A 21,007-nucleotide genomic window follows, 5' to 3' on the forward strand; every position below is an offset into this window, starting at 1 on the left:
ATACTCGAAACCGTCGGGATCCGTAGGCCGTTGATAGGGAAATCTGCAAAATGCATGCCAGTTAAATTCAGTTAGTCTGCATGGTCCCATGTGTTTCGTGTAAACGGCATGCGAAGATGATACTTAGTTTCCATCGCACTATAAACCGGTGAAACTGCTTTCATCTATACAAAATGAATTCCATGTCGCCTTACAGTGCCAGTCATGACAGTATTGGGTTAAAGTTGAATTGATACCTCAAACGTGTACGTGAAGTCAGAATAACCATAACGAAATGAATATGATGAGAGTATGAATATGAGTTTACTGCTTGTCACGTCTATGAAAAGTAGGCCTTTATAAATCCGTCTTTGAACTTGCTATTTTATACTGACACCTATGTCAAGGATAATATCATTCCCCTTCCCTTCTGAAGGAGATATGGCAAAGGCTTTGTGATTATGCTATGAAATTTATTCTTTTATAGATTTGTTCGGGGAAACAACTAAATCAGCACAAATCTATCACTTTGACAAACCCACTCTCTTTATATACAGAGCAATACGTTGTGAGGAAATATGTGAGGAAATATTTTAAAGTAGGGCCTACCCAAGGAATTTGACTAAAATGTTGTATGATTATTGTAGCCATAACTGTGAATTCAGGAAGATTGGGCGTCTATAGATATGGCATCAGCCCTTCGCCGGATCCTGGATACCGCAGACCTTGAAATAGTAATTATACTACCGACAGAATAAGGGAAGTAATATTGAAGTCACTATAAATGGACTCAAATATCGTGAACCTCAATCCTGTCATGCTTCGATCATCAAAAGTTTCAGGTTACAAAATAGCTTTGAGTTTGTATCAGGCAATGTGGTACATTTTAGGTATGGGTAACAATTATTGATATGCACAGCTAGATATAGGCCTGTGGTATTGGTGAGGAAGAGAGAGAACTAACGGTTCAAGATATACAGGATCTTGTCTGTACTTACGCCGGTTCACCTGTCTTGCTTCCCAACGCATTGAAATTGAATGTCTTTATAGTGCCTGTTTTGGGGTTAGAGTATCTGCATGAACACTTGCTTCCTAAAACCGAATCACACGTTGCCTGTCCTCTTACTTGATGGAGAAACATCACCGCGCAAAGAAAGTGGAGGAAATACATCATGATTTCGAGGGATCCGACGGAGCTGTTGGAGGTGCAAAACTCTTCTTCCAAGGCACTTTGTTACACCAATATAGGTGGCGAGTTTCTAGCAAGTGCTACAAGGGGGCGGATCCTGAACTCCCTTTGCAAAGGGAGTGGGTTGTGAGAGGGTGGAACGGGTACTCCTTAATGGCTTAAAAAGCTCTTTACAGGTTATCGATGATACGTTGAGGTTTCATTTCTTTTCAGGATAGCGTCAGTCAGCAAAAAGAACAAAGAAAGAATTCCAGACACTACAAAGACCATTGGCATTGTCAGCATCACAGAATTATGTTTTCCACTATACGCTTTCTTCATGAGCTATGGATATAAAGACGTCACTGCTACGGCACGTATCATATCATTCCAAGGTATATAAGAAATGGTGTGCAGAATTCGCGTGGAGGTTCGATCGCAAGTCATTCGTCCCGAAAAGAAACCTAAAGGTGCTACAATTAGCCACATACAACGCTACGGTAATACTATATCCTTAAAGACGTACGATTTACCAGGAATCGACATATCACACACCTTACACGAATAAGAACCATGTCACATGATAATAAGGTGAGCTAATAATCTTTTCCATATCTCAAGCATATTTTACCTCGTGATCATTACTCGTAAAGGGGCTTTGTTGGCTATATCAACAAAGTCGATCCAAAGTTCACTTGCATTGATAGCGCGCCTGGCAAAGAAACCATAATAACACCAAAGTTGTTATTTTATTGGGTGCTGTTCGTTATTCCGAAGGTTCGTTATTCCGACGGTTCGTTTATCCGAAACATACAAATTCCCGTTAATCCGAAAATGAAAAAGGGTTCGTTAATCCGAACATTTGTGGCGTTATTCTGAAGGTTCGTTATTCCGAATGTTCGTTAATCCGAAAATGTGATATGGTTTGTTATTCCGAAGGTTCATTAATCCGAAAATGAAAGAAGGTTCTATATTCCGAAGGTTCGTTAATCCGAAAATGAAACAAAGCTCGTTATTCCGAAGGTTCGTTACGGATCAACGAACCTTCGGAATAGCGAACCCTATTCCACTTTCGGATTAACGAACCTTAGGAATAACGAACCCTATTTCATTTTAGGATAAACGAGCCTTCGGAATAACAAACCCTATTTCATTTTCGGATTAACGAACATTCGGAGTAACGAACCTTCGGAATAACGAACCTTCGGAGTAAAGAACCTTTGGAATAACGAGCCTTCGGAATAACGAACTGTAACCATTTTATTGTAGTCGTCTATACGTTTGGAACTCGGTCATTACATATTCGGTCAATCAATTACACTTTTGTTGTTCTGCTGCTGTATTTCTACCTTGATAGCACCCCCCCCCCCCCTCCTCCCCAATTTTCGGGTGCCCATCACAAGATCGACACTCACGAGTTATACAGCTTACACGATTCATACAGCCCATTAGTCTGACTCAAAGTCAACGGGGCCCGCGAGACCGACACATTCCCGTGTTGCTGTATCTGTCGAACTCGTGGGCTGTTTTTACCTTGTGTCGAACTCACGGGCTGTATGACTCGTGAGCTGTATGACTCATGGACCTGTTTCAATGTCGAACTCGTGGGATGTATGACTCGTGGGTGTCGGTCTAGCAGGATGACCCCAATTTTCACCTGCCATAAGGCTTGTATTAGTTTATGTTATTGTATTCTTCCTATAATTGAATTGCTGGTGGTTGACTTTAGTTACGTGAGGAGATGAGTATGACTACATGACTGTTTATAAAACCATGACCATGTCGTGTACCCTAGTGGGGGTGCATGGATCGAGAAGCACTTCTATTTGTGACCGTGCACCTCAAAACGAACATAAAGTCGCACACATTGATTTTGCGTGAGGACTGAAAATAAGTGAAATGGGTCAACCTAGCCGAACTTGACTTTTTCATATTTTCTGAAAGAGCGGGTGTTCTTTTACATTATATGCTAAAATTTGGTATCATAAAACGGACAGGAAATTGTGTTTTTTTAGCAGTTTATCTCGAACATTTTTGGTAGAATAGTGTGATTAGGTGTGTCTTTAGAATCCCTTTTTCATATCTGAAAAACCTTGTCCACACTCTCCAATTTCAACTCTAATAACTTTTGAAAGGATAGTGCTACTGCTTTGAAAGTTGGCATTAATTATGAACAGAATGTGTTAATGAGGCATGCTCAATTTCAGTTTAATCTGATAATCCCTTCATTGTTGTTGCTCTGGTGGTTTACTTCCTGTTTTTTGTCCTATTCATTGCACAGCCAGCACGGTTTGGTAAAGATTAAGCACTTGAATAGACACTGTACTTCAGAGCCTCTTTTCTCAGTTCACACTTTTCCTGAGTTTGTGCTTTCTTTCCAATATTTAGATAGGTTAGGAGAGTCCATTTGATTTGAGTTATACATCATTTTAAAGCTTAAAGTCTGCTTTTTCAGAATATGGTCTTAACTAAAAATTTATGTCTGGCGACTTTTTGTTTGTTTTGAGGTGCAGGGTCACATTTATAGTATTGTCTAAATTCAACAGAGAATGGTAACCCCCACGCTCAGACCTCGATGTAGGAGCTAATTAAATTGGACTCACGATAAGAATTAGATGCTGTACTGTATCGTTGATAACCGCGGTTCCCACTGGCTATTGAATATAACATGGTCTTCATAAAGATGATAAATACTCGTCGGTGATTGGTCACAGTGCATACATGAGACCGTAGCAGGGATACCATAATCATTATCATTTCCAGCAGTGACGTCACATCAGATTAAAAGAGATGCAGACTTTGACAAGAATATACATTTTCGTAGTATATCTATATCATAACTTATATTATTTCCTTTTAATAAATCGTCTGTCGTTGTAATAATAACACTTGACAGTCCATTAGGATTTATATTACACCTTTAAAAGGTAACATCTGTACCATTGTCACTTTAGTTACTCGAGATTCTTAAGCCATCCACATGATCACTACTCACACGTTAATAGTTTCAAGTCCTACTTAAGCCAACTCAGGTTGGCTTTCATACGCAGAGGTGATGATGTTATTACTTTTCGGAATAGGCCCTACGCCATGACCTTTGATCTTTGTGTCAAATGGTTGTTATAATATATTGTGATACTAGTAGTGAGTGTAATGTAGGCAAGAGGGTGCAGTCGCTTAATCATACCTGTAAAAAACGGGTTTTGTGAGTGTGTGATTGTATGTGTGTGTGTGTGTGTGTGTGTGCGTGCGTGAGTTGGTGGGTGTGTATGTGTGCGTGCGTCTGTGTTTGCGAGTTTGCTCGGGTTAGGGAATGGCTAACTCTTCTTAATTGATTTTTATTTGCGGTTATGACCAATAAGTTGAAAAACTAAAGAACTTGAGAAGAAATAATGTTCGACTTAGACAATGCCTGAGGTTTTGTAAGTTTTGTATAAATGTATTGTGGTAATGTAACGTAAGTAAGTTAGGGGACTGCACGCATACACAATTTCGCTTTTTAGCAGCCCCTCAATTTTCATTTCCTTCAAGTCCTTAATGAAACAAGATGTATTTCTACTGATTATGTAATATTATGTTACAAGAATATAGCATCATTTTGACTTTTGTATACCCATGTATTGTTTGGAAATGAAAATAAAAAATGAATTAATGAATTAATTCATTGATTAATTAATGAATAGTCGACCAGTCCGTTTGTCTGATTCTACTCTACATTGCTTTAGTGAAACTAAATATTGCTTGGAATGGTTAGACTGGATCTCTGTTTTCGTTCTCACAACCATGTGTACTTCATTGATTTGTAGAGAGCTCAGAAAATTCACGTTCATCTCAGAGGAATCATGTACAGCTGTATAACCTTCATCACCTTGCAATGATATAGGTTTTCCCGGTCAATTTCACACTTTTGTCAGTCCATTTCATAGAATGTTCATTCAATTTAGAAAAAAAAAAACCTGGTTATCGCACAGTCTGTCTTTCAAAATCAACGAAATTTGCACAAGTGGTTTTCGAATTCGTAAACAGGGTATTCAAATTAGGCTGGTGTTCTACGTTCATTCAAAATCGACATCACTCGCCGAAAAAGGAAACTTGAGACATTCAATTTCGCGAATGGGCAGTCAAATTCCAAACATATTCTTTCAAATTTACGTCATGTTATATCTTTTTTGAAAAGGTGAAAACACTTAAACGCGTATTTCTATGCGACTCTTTGTTTCATCCACATACTGTTAAGCAGTAAAAGTATCATACTTTTGACCCAGTATGATTCGATTTACACCCTTTTCTTTCACGCATGTCATTATAGGCCTACATGTACCAGTACTACAGATTCACTCCATCTTCGTGCAGTCATGACCGCACAAGTTAGATACAGACGTATATCTCAAGACAACAGAGAAAAATTGTAGAAGCATTTAGGCTCATCTAACCTTGATTTCCTATAGAACCGGCCGACGCGCTCGGAATAAAGCGCTCAACGGCCAGATAAGTTGTGGCCACATACATTATCTTCGGACTGGGAGACTCAATAAACACATTAAAATTTTTTTTTTAAAGTAAATAGGAAAATATGAAATGTTATGAAGCTTACAAACAATAACTATGATTAAAGAAAAAATGTCTGCTAGATTGACTGCAGAACATGTTAAATCGCATGCCCAAAAATGAATTTGAATGAACGAGCGCAGCATATACGTGATCACGTGACTATATCATTCTAAATTGAATGAACGAATAGTGAAATGGTGCTTGTTTTATGGTTTTCAGTTGAAAAAAGGTGTTAATTAGAATGAGTTTAACGGTAATATGAATGCTCCAAAATGAATTTGAATGAATTAAGAGATCCTAAAATTGAAATACTGAGTATGTCAGTTGGGGGTTTCCCGACTTCTGTCATGAGAGGTCATTCCACAGTCAGGAGTTGCAGAGGCACGAATGCTCGGTCTCCTAATGTTACTTTTGTTTGCATGTTGGACGAACATATAGGGGAAGGTGGGGCAAGATGGGACACCGGGGCAGGATGGGACAATGCGATAACTATCTATAAGTAAGCATCAGAGGGCACTGTAATCTGCACTGATAAAAAGCACGCTGTCAGGAAGCCATCTTTACGCTCTGTGAAGCTGAGATTCTCTTGAGCTTTGGTGGACAAACGCAAAAAAAAAAAATGATATTGATGACGGCAGAATTTCTGCAGTTACGAAATGTATAGTATCCCAGGCATAATATGAAGAAAGGTAGAACGTTGATATCGTGTGGTTTTTATAGTATATGCATCAAGTTTATTTCACAAAATGTAGGCAGACTGTATGTCATTGCATGTATTGTGTAGAGCTGAGAAGTGTAGTGTGTGTGTGTGCATGGGGCAGAGTGGGATATCCACCTCGGGGCAGGATGGGCGGGTGTCCCATCTTGCCCCATCATATTTGATGTGGTTGATATATATGTTTTTTTTTTTCAATTTCAGAATGGTCCGGAATTGCAAAAGAAAGAGCAACCGTTTCAAGTGGAACACGGAAATATGCGTCTTCATTGTTTGTCCCATCGTGCCTCACGTATGTGGGACAGGACGGGACAGATTTTGCTATTTTGAGATGGCTATTACGTAAAATAAAAGAAGGCAATTAAGATGATATTATACGTGTGATTGTGTTGCCTTACAAAATCTTTGCAAATCCTGTTTCATGTGGTAGTTTGTGACGTAGTATTTCAAATAAAGCACATTTAGTGAAATGTGGCCCATCCTGCCCCACGTTCCCCTAGTCTAGATTCTGGACTTTTTGACGGTTGTTTCTTTGTTTGTTTGTTTTTTCGTTTCAACTACAGTGCAAGTCACTGAGTGCATCGAAATGTGTTGCGGCACGGATCAAAACTTCGTCCGTCCGAGGACATGGACGAATTACGAATTCTTTGGAGCGCGCCCTCATGCGATTTGATGCAGAGAGAAAGTGAGGAGTAGGAGAGGGAGAGAAAGGGGAAGGGAGCGGTATGAAAAAAAAAGCTAGATAATTCCAACTTTGTACTGAGTCACCTCCGGTGATATATTGTATGAAAAAGAAATCAAACAATGTCATGTCCGAAGCAATCTTCCTTTGTACTACATCACGAATGAACGTCAAACAAAACACGGGACATGATATCATTTGACATGTTACCCAATGATGCGAGTGATTGTTTACTTCACCTAGCGATCAGTCTTGACTCAAAATTACGACCCTGCATTTGAAAAATCAGTAAATCAGTTGATTGATCGATTGGTGTAAGGAGGAGTGGTCGCATGGATCGAAAGAACAATGAATCGATTTGTTGATCGCCAATTGGCTATTCCATAACTCATGAGCACGTTAAGTAACAGTTCACATCTCCAACAATGTCTCATTAAGTTTGCTGGAATCTTTTATTCCCTAATGCAGTGTCTCTTTTTCTTTGAGATTTCCAAAGTCCATACGATCAGCATGAATGTTCAACTGTACAACATTTCAAAGCTGTGTATTTGAGGTTACTTGTTGCCTCCATGTATATCATGAGTTATAATGGAGAAAAAGGATTTGATTACTTTCTTTTGAATTCTTAGCATCCTTTTGTGACTGTAAGTATACTACCCACACATGTACATGGGTGCAGAATATATTCACAAACCCATTTTTCGTCTTTCCAAATTGTGCTATGCAACACACCAGAGTGCCAATGACATTACAGCTACAATTAGTTCAACATGTGTGTGAATGTGGGGCATAAAACACATGCGGCTTCATTAATTATACCTCTTACCTGCAACATTAGTGCAGCCATTAAGCTAATGAGACGGTAATTATTGAATCAATTAACCTCAAACTTTGTAGTTATTAATAACTCCTTCTTGAAAAATGGCAATACGTATAGAGTTATTTGGTGTAGGATTTGGTTATTCAAATAAAGAAGGAAAATCAGCCAATCAATTTTTTTTTTCACAATGGCCCGCATACGACCAACCCCCCCCCCCCCAAAAAAAAAAAAAAAAAAAAAACCCGATGGAATCATGCTGTTAAGTTGGAAACATGGGTAATTATGTCTAGGCGTAATATGTATCAGAATTAAATTTTGCATCATGTAAGGGTTTCATTTGAAATTTGTGTTAACATCTATCTAACTAGCTGTTTCCACTCTCAGTTCAAAATAGGAGAAACACACTCACGTAAACCCACTGCGCAGCAGCAGCCTCTCGATTTTTGTTTGTTTTTCCGAAATCATAAGCCCCTTGCCGAGACATGCACAGTTTTCTACTGGCATTACGCTCACATTCAACAGTGTCTAATGTAGGGCCTACATTTCTCATAGTTCTATTTCCCTATAACGTGGTTAAAGGATGGGGAGGGGAGCCGACTACTGGGTCTGTCCATGAAAAATTTCAACTGGTTATTATATAAATAAGTACTTTATTCATCATAATAAGAATTTGTAATCATACCATTCAAATTTGCTTCCAATGTGCACATCATTGTAGAATGGAGGGTAAAGATTCGATATTTTGAACTGTACCAAGAGTTGAAACTAAAGCTAAAATTAAAGAAGGGGGTAAACTAGTAGGGTCAAAGCTAAGACCCACATCCGTCGCGTCTTGAAAAATAAGAACAAAAAACGGGAACACAACGTGTGAAAACATTCAAATGCTCCACCATTTCACAGGTGGTGTGTGTGATAGCATTACACAATTACCACTAATGGCCTCATAATTTAGCGCATTCGAGTTCGGTCATTACGTCGTAATTATACGTAAAACAGCAGCTTATATAGATATCTTGGAAATTAATGAGTAATAATAACTATACTTATCTCATAATCGCCTCCTGACCACCACGTGGGGTTTCAATGAAAAGAATAAACTGTGAATAGAATTTACACTGCCTGACGTCATTAACTGCGGCCAGATAAGGCGTTACAGAGATTGTGAAGGGTATAAAAAGAGGGTCCACTCTAGCCTTCCCGCAGAACATATCCTGAGATTCAATACAGCTGCTACTAACTCGTAGTTACGGTCATCATGAAATCTCCTGAACTTGTCATCGCAATCTTGAGTTGCATTGCAACGTGTAAGTTTTGCTATTCTGAGAGACCTTTTTTCTGTTTTTTTTCTTCTTCCAAGTAGTTAAATGTTACTATCTCCCAACTTGTAAGTTGAGAAGGCATGGTTAGTTTGACGAGTAGGAAAATTAGACTTTAGAGGCTGATTTTGATACTGCAACAGTGTAAACTGACCACCACTCTTTTTACTGCCTCACGAACAAGACTTAAAGAAATTCACAAATTCATGCCTTTTTCATGAGACCATTTTTATCACGAAATTATTTTCTCAATCTTAGAGGGCAGGAGTGACTTTACATCGATATGCATTGTTTATATATTTTGTACATGTATATATATATATATATATATATATATATATATATGTGTGTGTGTGTGTGTGTGTGTGTGTGCATATATATTAATAAATCTTATTACTTTTGTGTTGAACTTTCATGAAAGTACAAAACAAGGAGCTATGGAGGAGATAGTAAAAGTACATACGTTCGCATGGGAAAACCATTTACACGGTTTTTTTTATGCTAACGTTGGCTGTATTGTGGATTTCCTCTTTGTTCATTATGAATAAGTAATTTCACTCTGTATCAACTAGTTTAGGGATGACAAGAAGTTGCCTATTAAAAGAAAATATTTATGTCTTTTTATATAGATGTTATGTACCAAGACTAACAACGTTTGTCCAGAACTTAGTGTGCCGTTGGTAGATGAGATATTCTCTGTTTGTTTGTCTGTTTTTTCTCCTCCGCATCATTCTAGTCTAGTTTTTTCCAGACCTGGCTCCGGTGAACATGCAGGTATCACACGCCTTTCGTAAAGCGTCTTGTCAGGCTAGGCTACACAATATTTCTGGCAAGCCCTAGAACGGAGAACCTCCAAGTTCTGTTACGGCATATTAAGTGCTGTCACTTTTTTTTTTATTCAATTATTATTCTCTTCTTTTTCTTTCGCTCATCATGTTTTGTTACAACCTTTAATCTCATAAGTACCGGGACTGCCGTAGCATCTTTTTTTTTTGACAGTTTAAAATCTGACACGACTTCCACGGCAATGACGGCTTGTCACGTTTGTCCATCTCGTCCACCAACGCTGTCTCACGTCCTCCGTTTTGTTCATGATGGCCTTAAACGTGACTGCCGTGACCGCCGGGATCATGGTATAAAGTAAACGTAGCATTAGGGCCTTTGGGTCTTTAGATTGAATTTTATGGAGATTGATTAGTTTCATTTCAGATTACTCAGGCTTATCGCCTTTTTTGTTTGTTTGTTTTGTTTGTTTTTTGTTTCCCTTTTCCCCAGCATCACTAGGTTCGGTATGTTACGACGACTGGTGTTTCGAAACTTCCTTTGGAACATGTCATTGTTCATGTTGTACACCCAAGACAATCCAAACACTGGCGACGCCATTGACCATGAGAACACAGCAACCATCACGGCTTCACACTTCCAAGCAGACAGAGACACGAAGTTTTTGATCCACGGTTACACGGACAGCATGGGGGGAGCATCATGGATCGAGATGAAGGACAAGCTTCTTGAAAACGTAGGCCAAAATCATCGATAATGAAGTTTGTTTTGATGTGATAATTTGTGGGCTTTTTTTTTCAATAAGGAAATAGGATTAGTTTGAAGAATGTGTCAACTCTTTAAGACATGTGAAAATGGAGATGATTTTGATTTTAAAAAATGAAATCATTTCACAAATTTATGTTTGGTGGCCGATCGGGCTGCCAAGCATAATTTTTTAAAGTGTTTTGATAAATAAATGAATAGATATAAACATTTATATCTAAATCTATCTATCCATATGTCCATCTATCTATAAAGAAACAAACTGGTAATGCATTTTTGGCCAAATAAGCATGAGTTTATTCGACTCATTTTTTTTTTCCAGTTCAGTGCAATAGCTTATTTATTTCAATCATCAAAAAAGGAAAGAAAAGGGGAACATGATCCAAAGTGGTACAATTTTTTCAGTTTATCTTACATTCGTCTGATAAAATGTAACTCAAATTTTCGGCGTCCTACGCTTTCTTCAGAAGTCTTGACAATGACGGTATAAAAACAAAATTGTTGTTTTGCTTTGTTTCGATACCGTCATTGTCAAGATTCCTGAAGAAGGCATCATAGGACGCCAAAAATTTGAGTCAAATAAACTCATGCTTTATTGGACAAAAATGCATTACCAGTTTGTTTCTTCACTATTTTCGTGGAGCCAATACGTGAAATCTCAACATCCATTTGGCATTTCATATGTCTTCTACCATCTTACTTCTTAGTAATATGTGGTATTTGACGTAGTTTTCATTATACTTTCAAATTTGATCATGAACATAGCATGTTGTACACAACTACTTCCACGTCTTATCAAATTATTGCATGCTCAAGCCTTTCCTTTTTTCGGTGCTCCAAAGTGCATTGTTGGGCCACCAAAATGAAATTTGGTCGTGTTGATGGCCCACACGGGCCACCAAATAAAACGTTGATATACGTTGATATAATAAGTAATCATAATGTTCATATAGGAACCTTGTTATGAGGTAAAGATCTATGAATGCACAAAGATATTTCTATGAAATAACTTTACTGTTCAAATTCATGAACTTTACTGTTATATTGAAACGTCTACACTGCAAACAAACTCCATTAGAATGACTTGCTGAGAAGCCACATAGGTCAAAATAGATTCACAATTTGTCGATGACCCCCCTGTACACAGGTAAATGATTATCGCAGGAAACATTAAGTGTTTTAGCTTCGTGTTGTTGCAAAAACCTGGCTGCCACCGTTTGTACTTGTCAAATTAGAGCCAATATCTGTTGACCTTATAGCCCCCTCCTTATAAAACCCCAACTTTTACTGTTACTGCTACTCGGTGTGCATTAATTGGTATTCCTGTTTTATGTCAGTAGTGTTTATAGCCGTTGTGACAATTTGTGCATAATTCAACCCTCTTCTTGTTTGCCTATTTCTCTTTCTTTTTATAATGGTTTATGGTTCTGTTCTACCTCACTACGTCCAGTACGACGTAAATGTGGTGATGGTTGACTGGAACCCAGGTGCATCCCTCGGATATCCTCAAAGTAGGGCGAACACTCGAGTCGTGGGGCGAGAAGTGGCCGCGCTCATTCAGGCATTCAACACGGTGGAAAATGCAGCCCTCAGCTCTATGCACATCATTGGCCACAGCCTCGGTGCCCACACGGGGGGCTACGCCGGGGAGGCGTGTGACGGCATGATTGGTCGAATTTCCGGTGAGTTTTTTGGTTGTCTTTTTGTTTATTCGATTTATTTCTTTCTTTGATTGGTTGGCTTTTTGTGCGAAGATTACTTGATTTTTCAGTTGCACTTTTCGTCCAATCAATTACTTGCCGCATCCATGTTTATACTCGCACAGGAGGGTGTTTTCACCCAGTAACATACATAACAGTCACGTTCTGTCCTATTCGTAAATGGTGGATTGTATAGCATGTATGACAGTCCCAATATTTCTTATTTGAATCAGTCAAATGCAAAAACGGATAGCATGAATCATTTTCTTAGTAATTCTGTCTAGCATAAATATTAACATACATCTAACATTCCTGTTTAATACCTTTAAGATTTATTATGTTTGTTTGTTTGTTTGTTTGTTTGTTTTTTTTTTTTGGGGGGGGGGCAAATTATTTGTTGTATAGGGGCCCCAATTTTTTTCTCTCTTCTTTCTTTAAAACACAACAACAACATGAAAAGGACAAAGAAGGGATTGTCAATCTAAGCGCGTTTTTTTAATATATATTTTAGCGTGCATGTACCTGCATGCAGCATGGCAAGTATTAATCAACACTTTTCACGTTATTCAATCTTTTCGGAATTTTCAACGTAATCTGTTATAATAGTTATTGTGTCTCCACATCTTTTTTCAAGCTTTTCCATCTCTGAGTCTTTCTTTCAATGTGCCTTGATCTAGGTATGGATCCAGCCGGTCCAGAGTTCGGTGGTGATTTGGAACCGGAGTGTCGACTGGATCCAACAGACGCCCTCTTCGTCGATGTGCTTCACACAGACGGTGACATCATCGTAGCTGGTGGCGCTGGACTCATGGACGAGGTAGGCCTGTTTGGTCTTAGACTAGGCCTCAGACACTCCAGCATTTAAAAATGTCCCTTCCATCCAAGTATGTTGACCGCTATTGATGAATTTTGGTCTGTACATATACAAATCGATAAACTTTATTGGAAATATGCACCAAAAGATATTGTCAAACATGGTTTTATTTTTTTTCCTGCTCACTGTTAAACCCTTCCTCCAAAAAACAAAACAAAACAAAACAAAAATCCCCCGATCATCTTTATTCATATTCCACCTGTGATATCATCCTGCTGTAACACTTCAGCATAAAAGAAACCAAAACCCAAAGAGAAATGTGGATTGAGTGAAGCAGCAACATAAGTAGAACACATCAGTGAAAGCTTGAGGAAAATCGGACAATCGATGCAAAAGTTATGAATTTTTAAAGTTTTGGTGTTGGAACCGCTGGATGAGGAGACTACAAAAGGTAATGACGTCATGCGTGAACAACAATATAAAGAAAATATAAAAGCGAATTCCGCAAAAATTCATTTTTCATGAAAATTACACATTTCATCAACTTGATGCTGACATTTTATGTTAAGGGTAGCAATAATTCCCCCTGCTTTCTGAAAGCGGTTATTCAAGTGCTCTTTCATTATGCTAGAAAAGTTAATTGTCCGGTTTTCCTCAAACTTCCACTGATGTGTTGTCCTAATATTGCTGCTTTCACTCAATCCACATTTCTCTTTGGGTTTTGGTTTAGTCATGCACAGCTATGTGCCTTACCATCCATTGCTACGTGAAATGAAAATACCCACTCAATCGACTTGAAAACCAAATTGATCCGCATCTTTCTGTAAAATGTATTTATTTTGGAGCAAGCGCCATGAGCGCCTGACTTGGCGGATACCGGCGCTATACAAGACTTCATCATCATCATCATCTTTCTGTAAACAAGAGAAAATCTAAAGCCGTCGTCCCTGGTGTTATTGTTGTGTTTTAAAGAAAGAAGAGAGAGAGAGAGAAAAAAATAAGATTGGGGCCCTATACAACAAATAATTTGCCCCACAAATCAACGTGTCCAGATCAATGTATCCCCTGGATGACGAGCCAGCCGCAGTACTATATGGAGTCGATGGGGTTATACGTTGCCCTCGCGGCATCATTTTTGCGGGGGTTTTACCGAGCAAGATTCTAGCTAATTTTCATGATGATGATGATGATGATGATGATTTTATGTAATTAAAGTGTATCAGGAGAAATTCTAGTCGACAATATGATCATTCTCGCGTCAGCCGTCTCCGAAATCGTATATAAGCAAGAATATGAATTTTGGGGATCCCTTTTTGTGAACTCTGCAAACTGCATTTTATTATTAAATGCATTTTCTACAAATGTGTATAGAAGAGCATTTCTGCTTGAAATGACATTTTTATGCTTCAGCAGTAACTGCAATATTGATTTGCCTTGTACATTGCCATTAATGCTTTATAAAACAATGCAATATTAAACTTTGTGATGGCTACTCCGCGTACCGATTCGTTCGAATTTGTGGGAATGTCTTGGTGGTCAATAAAATTGTAGGCTTCCATCATCTTTCTTGATGTTGACCCATAGGTTTCAAACGTAACAGTACACGCTTCCGAGTCATATTTCTCGATTGTGGCTGATGTCGGCCAAGCTTCTTGTCAGATTTCATAGCACTGTGTAATGGGAAAATCTGGCTGCCTATCGTATTGGTTACAGCGCCCTCGGTGTTCCAACACGTTCGACATGAGACGAAAAATTGTGCAGATTTTCTATTTTACGATAAACTGTCAGGTTTATAAGAAATCAACTCTGTTTGGGAACTACTTGCATTGCCCGGCAACAAACATGTCTCGTTTTGATTTTTTTTTTTTATTTCTTCTCTCTTCAGAAATGTTGCTGATTCTTTTTTGTTTTATTCTTAAAGAGAATTTTAATTCAAATTCAATTCGACTCAATAATGGATAGGTTGGTTTAAAGGGGAAAATGAAGACAAGAAGAGAAAAGTATAGGGGTGTTTGTATCATTTTGATCATACTCACCTCTGTGGTTACAAGTGCCGTTTATCTGCCATTTTAGCTCGGCCATCAGGATTTCTACCCCAATGGAGGAATGGACATGCCGGGTTGCCCGTTCTGGTCAGTAACATGTGATCACAGTCGAGCTGTGGAATATTACATCGAGAGCATTTGGAATACGTGCTCATTCACGGCCAAAGAGAGAGCCGCGACTTGGGAAGACATCGACGGCGGTTTGGCTGTGGCTTGCACGAGCTCCGACTGCCCACAAATGGGCTACAGGGCCGACAAAACCAAGGGTGAGGGCGCTTTCTATCTCACCACGAACGGAGATGAACCCTATTGCCAGGGATAAGGAGAATATTACTGATCGACTGAAAATAATCTATTCCATTACACGGACATAGTGAAACTGAAAAAAGAGTAATGCATACAGAGTAGTATAGAGATCCCTCCGATGCAAAATGTTAGACAACGTCAAATTGAGCAATCAGGTGATGTTAAAGGCATAATTTACCATTTGCAGATAAAACAAAAACCCAGCATTAGTGTCTCAAAATAGTTCTAAAAATTGAGTTAGGAATAAAAACAACCAATCTAAAAATTTGAACCAGTATAATCGATGATAAGTATAGTTAAATATACAAAATGTGAACAATAATTATGACAAAAATGTTTCCAGACTAAACCGTCCACACTTATGGTTAAATGAGAAAAAGAGTGATATCTCCTTATATTTTAGACATCATTGAAAAAAAATCTATATGGTAGGATGTTTTGTGATACAACTGACCTACACATAATATTATGCTTCAAAAGTGATATCTTGAACATTATCACTGCTCCCAAAGGTAAACAGGACCTTTGAGAAATTAAAGACTACCGGTCTTGTATTTGCCAGTCGAAATCTCGTAGACAACCAACTTGAAAGAGGAGGGCCCTCATTTCCAGTGATACTTCACTTGTCACATAACTAGGTATATTTTTTTAGGTCACAATTAAACATATCCTAGGTTTTAACAGCTTTAATCTGAAATTAAAAAGAGTGGAGTTACCTCGTTTCGGAATCAAACTCTTCAAATACTAGCAACGAAGGGTAAAAATCATAAGAGGAAAATACAGGTTTTAATCATAGAAGTTTTTTTTTTTTCTTGGACTTGATTTATTAACCTTTGATATAAGAGGCGTTGCCGCAACTTCCAAACAACTTCTTTGAAATAAAAGCTAAGCCATAGCTGTGTCGTTTATCACGGTTAATTTGTATTTTATAATTTGTATCGGGTGCTTATGTATCTTAACGAAAGGCTAGAATTGGTAACAGGTCAAAACAATTTTGACATTCAACGAATGCCAACAAAAACGACATTTGTATTGGTAAATTATACTGTATTTCCCAGAAATTCCCACTTTGGACTTTCCAAGTCAAAATAAGATAAAACTAAGGTGTTTTACTGCTTTGAAAACATATCACATTATGACGCAACGAGTATCAGGGGTTTACGTAAAAATGCACTTTGCACATTCTTGTGTGCCGTGAAGTACTTTAGGCGATGATAAATTCATGCCATTTTGTAGGGAAGATCGCTGTATCAGCACTGGTATCATACGTTTCTAGTTCGCTATCTCTACCCCTTCCCCTTTCCACGCTTCTCCTTGCCACGACTGGTTCCATATAATTTATGTGTTGATAAAAAGAGAAAACGCATGTCAAATTTGTAGAAGGACTTCTTAACTCTCTGTACCGACAGATAAGAACATTGCATTCAGTGACTAATTAAAAAAAAGAGATAAAGAAAAATATAACTTAAATGAATAAAGTAGAATTATATGCAGCATTAGATATCAGCTTTACGTGTTATGATTCTTTCTGTACAGGTGTAGTGTGTGAATATCAAAATCTAGCATCTCAGACAATGCCAGAATAGCGTGATAGAAATTTGTACCGAATCTCGCTCTCCCTCTCTCCTCTCTTTCACTTCCTCTGTGTCATTTTTGTCATTGTTATTGGAAGAGTGAGTCCTATGTACTTGGACCTGGGAGAGTTTAATGGTTTTCCTTGAAGTGTTGTTGATAAGTGGTCTAAGATGCCAGAGGATGACGCAATGTCATCGACCTTGCACTTTTTTCTTGCGTGAACGTATGTGATGCATTGAGTGTGTGTGTGTGTGTGTGTGTGTGTGTGTGTGTGTGTGTGTGTGTAATTCGGTACTTTAGTATTCTGTGGGCAAATATACGATAAAGATAGCAAATATAAATTGATATTGAACTCGATCCCACTCCCACACACACCCTTGCACAAAAATCAAGCGTTAATCTATTTCAAATCTTGTAATCCTGGTAATAGAGCCAAAATCTTTATTGTGATGAAATATTGTATGAGTATAAAATTATCCAGGCCTACGTAGCTTTGGCAACTTTGCAATTCTAGAAATTATTCAAAAGATGCACATGGTATACAATTTACCCAATTGCTTTCTGACGACAATTCAACCTGCACCACAAGAAACGGACAAATTAATGTTGTTGATAATAAAGATGTTAAATAGCATAATTATCGTTTCTATTTATGTCGTTTTTATAGGAAAAATAGTTATAAAAGGGAAGTCGTAACGTCCACATATATTTACTGTTTGACCAAGGAACTTAGCAAATATCCCCCCCCCCCAAAAAAAAAAAAAACAAAAAACCAAAAACAACCCAACAACAAACCAACTGGAACTAACAAGAAGAATTTCGACTTTTAAGAATATTTTGTTTCTTAAAAGAAAGAAAAATCAATTCTCTATACTAAGAAACGGATAGTAGCAAGAGAAGTGAAACATAAATGTTCACTCATACGCATATAAAAATGTCAGAAATATTCACGCACACATAATGATAATCATTTACTAGTAACACGTATCAACACACACACACGAAATGTAAACACACTGACATGCATGTTTTGCATAAAAAAAAAAACTGGTGTGCCACTGTTATTGTACATCCATTTTACGCAGCTGTCCGTATTTATGTGCACAGGAAAGTTACGCCGTTCATTATTTTATTTGCTCACCTACAAAGGTATAATACAGGAGCCGCAGATTGGGGGGGGGGGGGACCCCATTAGTGCAAATTTCTGTTCTTGACCAACAATGTTCTAGAAATGTTGAAGCTTTTTAACTCTAGCAACAAATTATTGCGTTTCTGTCAGGTCATCATTCCTGGATTCGGTATTATACGCATACGTTGTCGGCCTAATTCTCTATCTTTTTGCTAGTAAAATAGCTAGACCTAGATGTAGCCCTATCTTATATGTTTAGGTCCTACGTTACTTCACCATTACCAAAATACAAAGTATTACGTTTACAGTTTTACTATATTTGGTATACATGTATTCCCATTGTACTATTTTAGCTGTTTTCCACATTGCTGTAAAGTATAAACTTGTTTGTTATTCCTCCATGATTTCAGGTTGGGCTGTTCAACAATAGTAAAAATTTAGTGTCATTTTCATTATTATCGTCAATATCAGAAGGTCAGATTGCAGGCATCAATATTGGTGATCAAACTCCAGCAGGAATATGTGTATGTGCGTGTGTGTGTGTGTGTGTGTGTGTGTGTGAAACAACCAAAGTTAAATCACTGGCAGATGGCATGATGACATACAGATATCGTGTTGATTTTTATTCAAATGCTCAGAAATTGGAGTTATACTCTTATTTCGATTTCTAAAACTTGATTGTTCATGTTGAAATAATCTTATGATGGTGGATCCTGACTCTCGTATGCTATACTTCCTTTCCTGAGGCTCATATTGTTATTGGGGGTATTATTGATATCAATTCACGAACATGCCTTTTGCTATTGTTAGTGTAATTATTAATATCATGCATTACTACGATTATTGTAAGTATTATAGTTATCCTCCCATTTTTCAAGGGCTAGTTCTTTTTGTCAAGCTCGTCTTCCAAATGATGGGTCATATCAACAGATTACCAATTTGTTCAGACCTGAAATTCCCATTATATTTTGAGGGCTTGTACATCAGCAGTAACATAAATACCTCATTAGCTGAATCTTCCTTGGTTTTTCCCCCTTGTAACCTCGTAGAGCCGGGTATCGATACTCAAGATTTTTTTTTTCTAATGTGGATTGTTTATAATGATTATCTTATATGTTGAGTTTCGCAATGTTTTGAGAGGCTAGAGTGGAATCGAAACCACTGGTAACGTGACAATCGTGTTTCTCATTAACAATAACTCACAGACGTGTGATATTATCATACACACTGTGAGACGGTATTTGTGTTTCTTTCTGACCAGCCATTTGTCAGGTGCAGGGCTTTCATTTTGCACTTTTCATTAGAGAGCGATTGTTGATAGTAAAGCCTATTGGTACAGTTTTGGACTGGACGAGGATGGATCCCCAGCTCATAGACACCCAATTTGCCATCTACGGTACCTTCAACCCTACGGTGTCGGCCAAGGGTGAGGTGGAAGTGCCGTCCTCTACGTCCACCTCCCTGGTCGACGGGCGCGTGTCCCAGTGTGGAGACGATGCGAACTCGTACACCACCTCGGCCGCGATGGACAAAGAGGACGGGGACGACAAGGAAGAAAGTTTAACACCGTTTATCTCCTTGTCGCTCCTGATTTTGGGCACTTGGCGGAGACGTCGAAGATCGACTTTAAACGAAGCCGGAAGTGGTGACAATGACGACATAAATTTTCTCTCTCTCGAAGAATTTGACTCAGAGAAGGAGCCATATGCACGTATGTTTGTCTGACAGTAAAAAATGTGTGAATTATTATACCATGTCGTAGACATTATGAAGCCGAGAAACTGCTAGCATAAATAAGGCGATGTAGCCCAGAGCTAAGAATATTGAGATTTTACCTACAAAACTGACAGTTTGATAATGTTTCCGAATGCTATAACTAATGTGACAAAAAGACAACCTCCAGTATTTCGGGTGTTACAATGGTAATTGCAATTATCGTTACTCACAATATTGTCAAAAACATTTTTTTTTTTACATGTACATAGCACTCTACATGCAGCTGTATTCAAAGAACTCCAAAATCAGCCTATCATCTGAGTCTGAGAACAAGTTCTTGGCAATTGTGTATGATAAAAAGAATACATGAACAGTTTCAGTGAGCGTGTGGGAAACGGAAGGCGTCGTTGAACAGAATTATATGCTTTCAGCAAGAGAAAAGATTAGATTTGATTATTGTATCAACGATGGATCAAGGCCACCGTCGGGATTGTCTCTGGGATTTATTGATCCCATAAGCATTCCTAAACGTTTTAAGCTAAATCTTAGACAAATCTTACATTGAAAATAAGGATTCTGACTTGAAAACTTATAAGGCAAAAATTGGATTTTTCTCCGGCTAAGCCAAAAAGTTTCGAACACAGGCATTGTCTCATTAATCGTGGATAAACCATCAGACTCCTTGAATTTCAGGACGGAAACATAGTTTGGTTGGGTTCGTTGAAACTTGCCGCTGAAGCGGTCAATTCGAAATCCCCTTTTGTCATCATAATCGCAAATTGCTGAAATAAAAGAGAGAGTGCATTTCCAATTTGATGTGCCAATTGGTCTTTTTCCACTGATTCATATAAAATAACTCCTCATAAGAGCACAAACTAAGTATTGTATTGTAGTCTCGCATACAGGAAAGGTTTATATGAAAATTTTAAAAAAATGTTTGCAA

At 38.1% G+C, this 21,007-nt stretch overlaps 1 protein-coding gene across 1 annotated transcript; it reads left to right on the forward strand.

Annotated features, from left to right (window-relative positions):
* Positions 1-10,561: 10,561 nt before the first annotated feature.
* On the forward strand, positions 10,562-15,660 carry LOC139720839 (pancreatic lipase-related protein 2-like). The gene is made up of 4 exons (XM_071632176.1): positions 10,562-10,750; positions 12,230-12,461; positions 13,157-13,296; positions 15,367-15,660. The coding sequence occupies exons 1-4, from the start codon at positions 10,562-10,564 to the stop codon at positions 15,658-15,660; spliced, it is 855 nt and encodes a 284-aa protein (XP_071488277.1).
* The last annotated feature ends 5,347 nt before the right edge of the window (positions 15,661-21,007 follow it).

The sequence above is a fragment of the Diadema antillarum genome, unplaced genomic scaffold, assembly GCF_040938485.1.
Source record: "Diadema antillarum isolate AM-2024a unplaced genomic scaffold, OU_Dant_1.0 scf00000134, whole genome shotgun sequence".
Classification (NCBI taxonomy): domain Eukaryota; kingdom Metazoa; phylum Echinodermata; class Echinoidea; order Diadematoida; family Diadematidae; genus Diadema; species Diadema antillarum.

Coding starts and splice junctions, on each gene's coding strand:
- LOC139720839 (XM_071632176.1), top strand. CDS start 10,562: ATGTCATTGTTCATGTTGTACACCCAAGACAATCCAAACACTGGCGAC. Junction 10,751..12,229: donor AGGACAAGCTTCTTGAAAAC/GTAGGCCAAAAT, acceptor CACTACGTCCAG/TACGACGTAAATGTGGTGAT. Junction 13,297..15,366: donor GCGCTGGACTCATGGACGAG/GTAGGCCTGTTT, acceptor CTGCCATTTTAG/CTCGGCCATCAGGATTTCTA.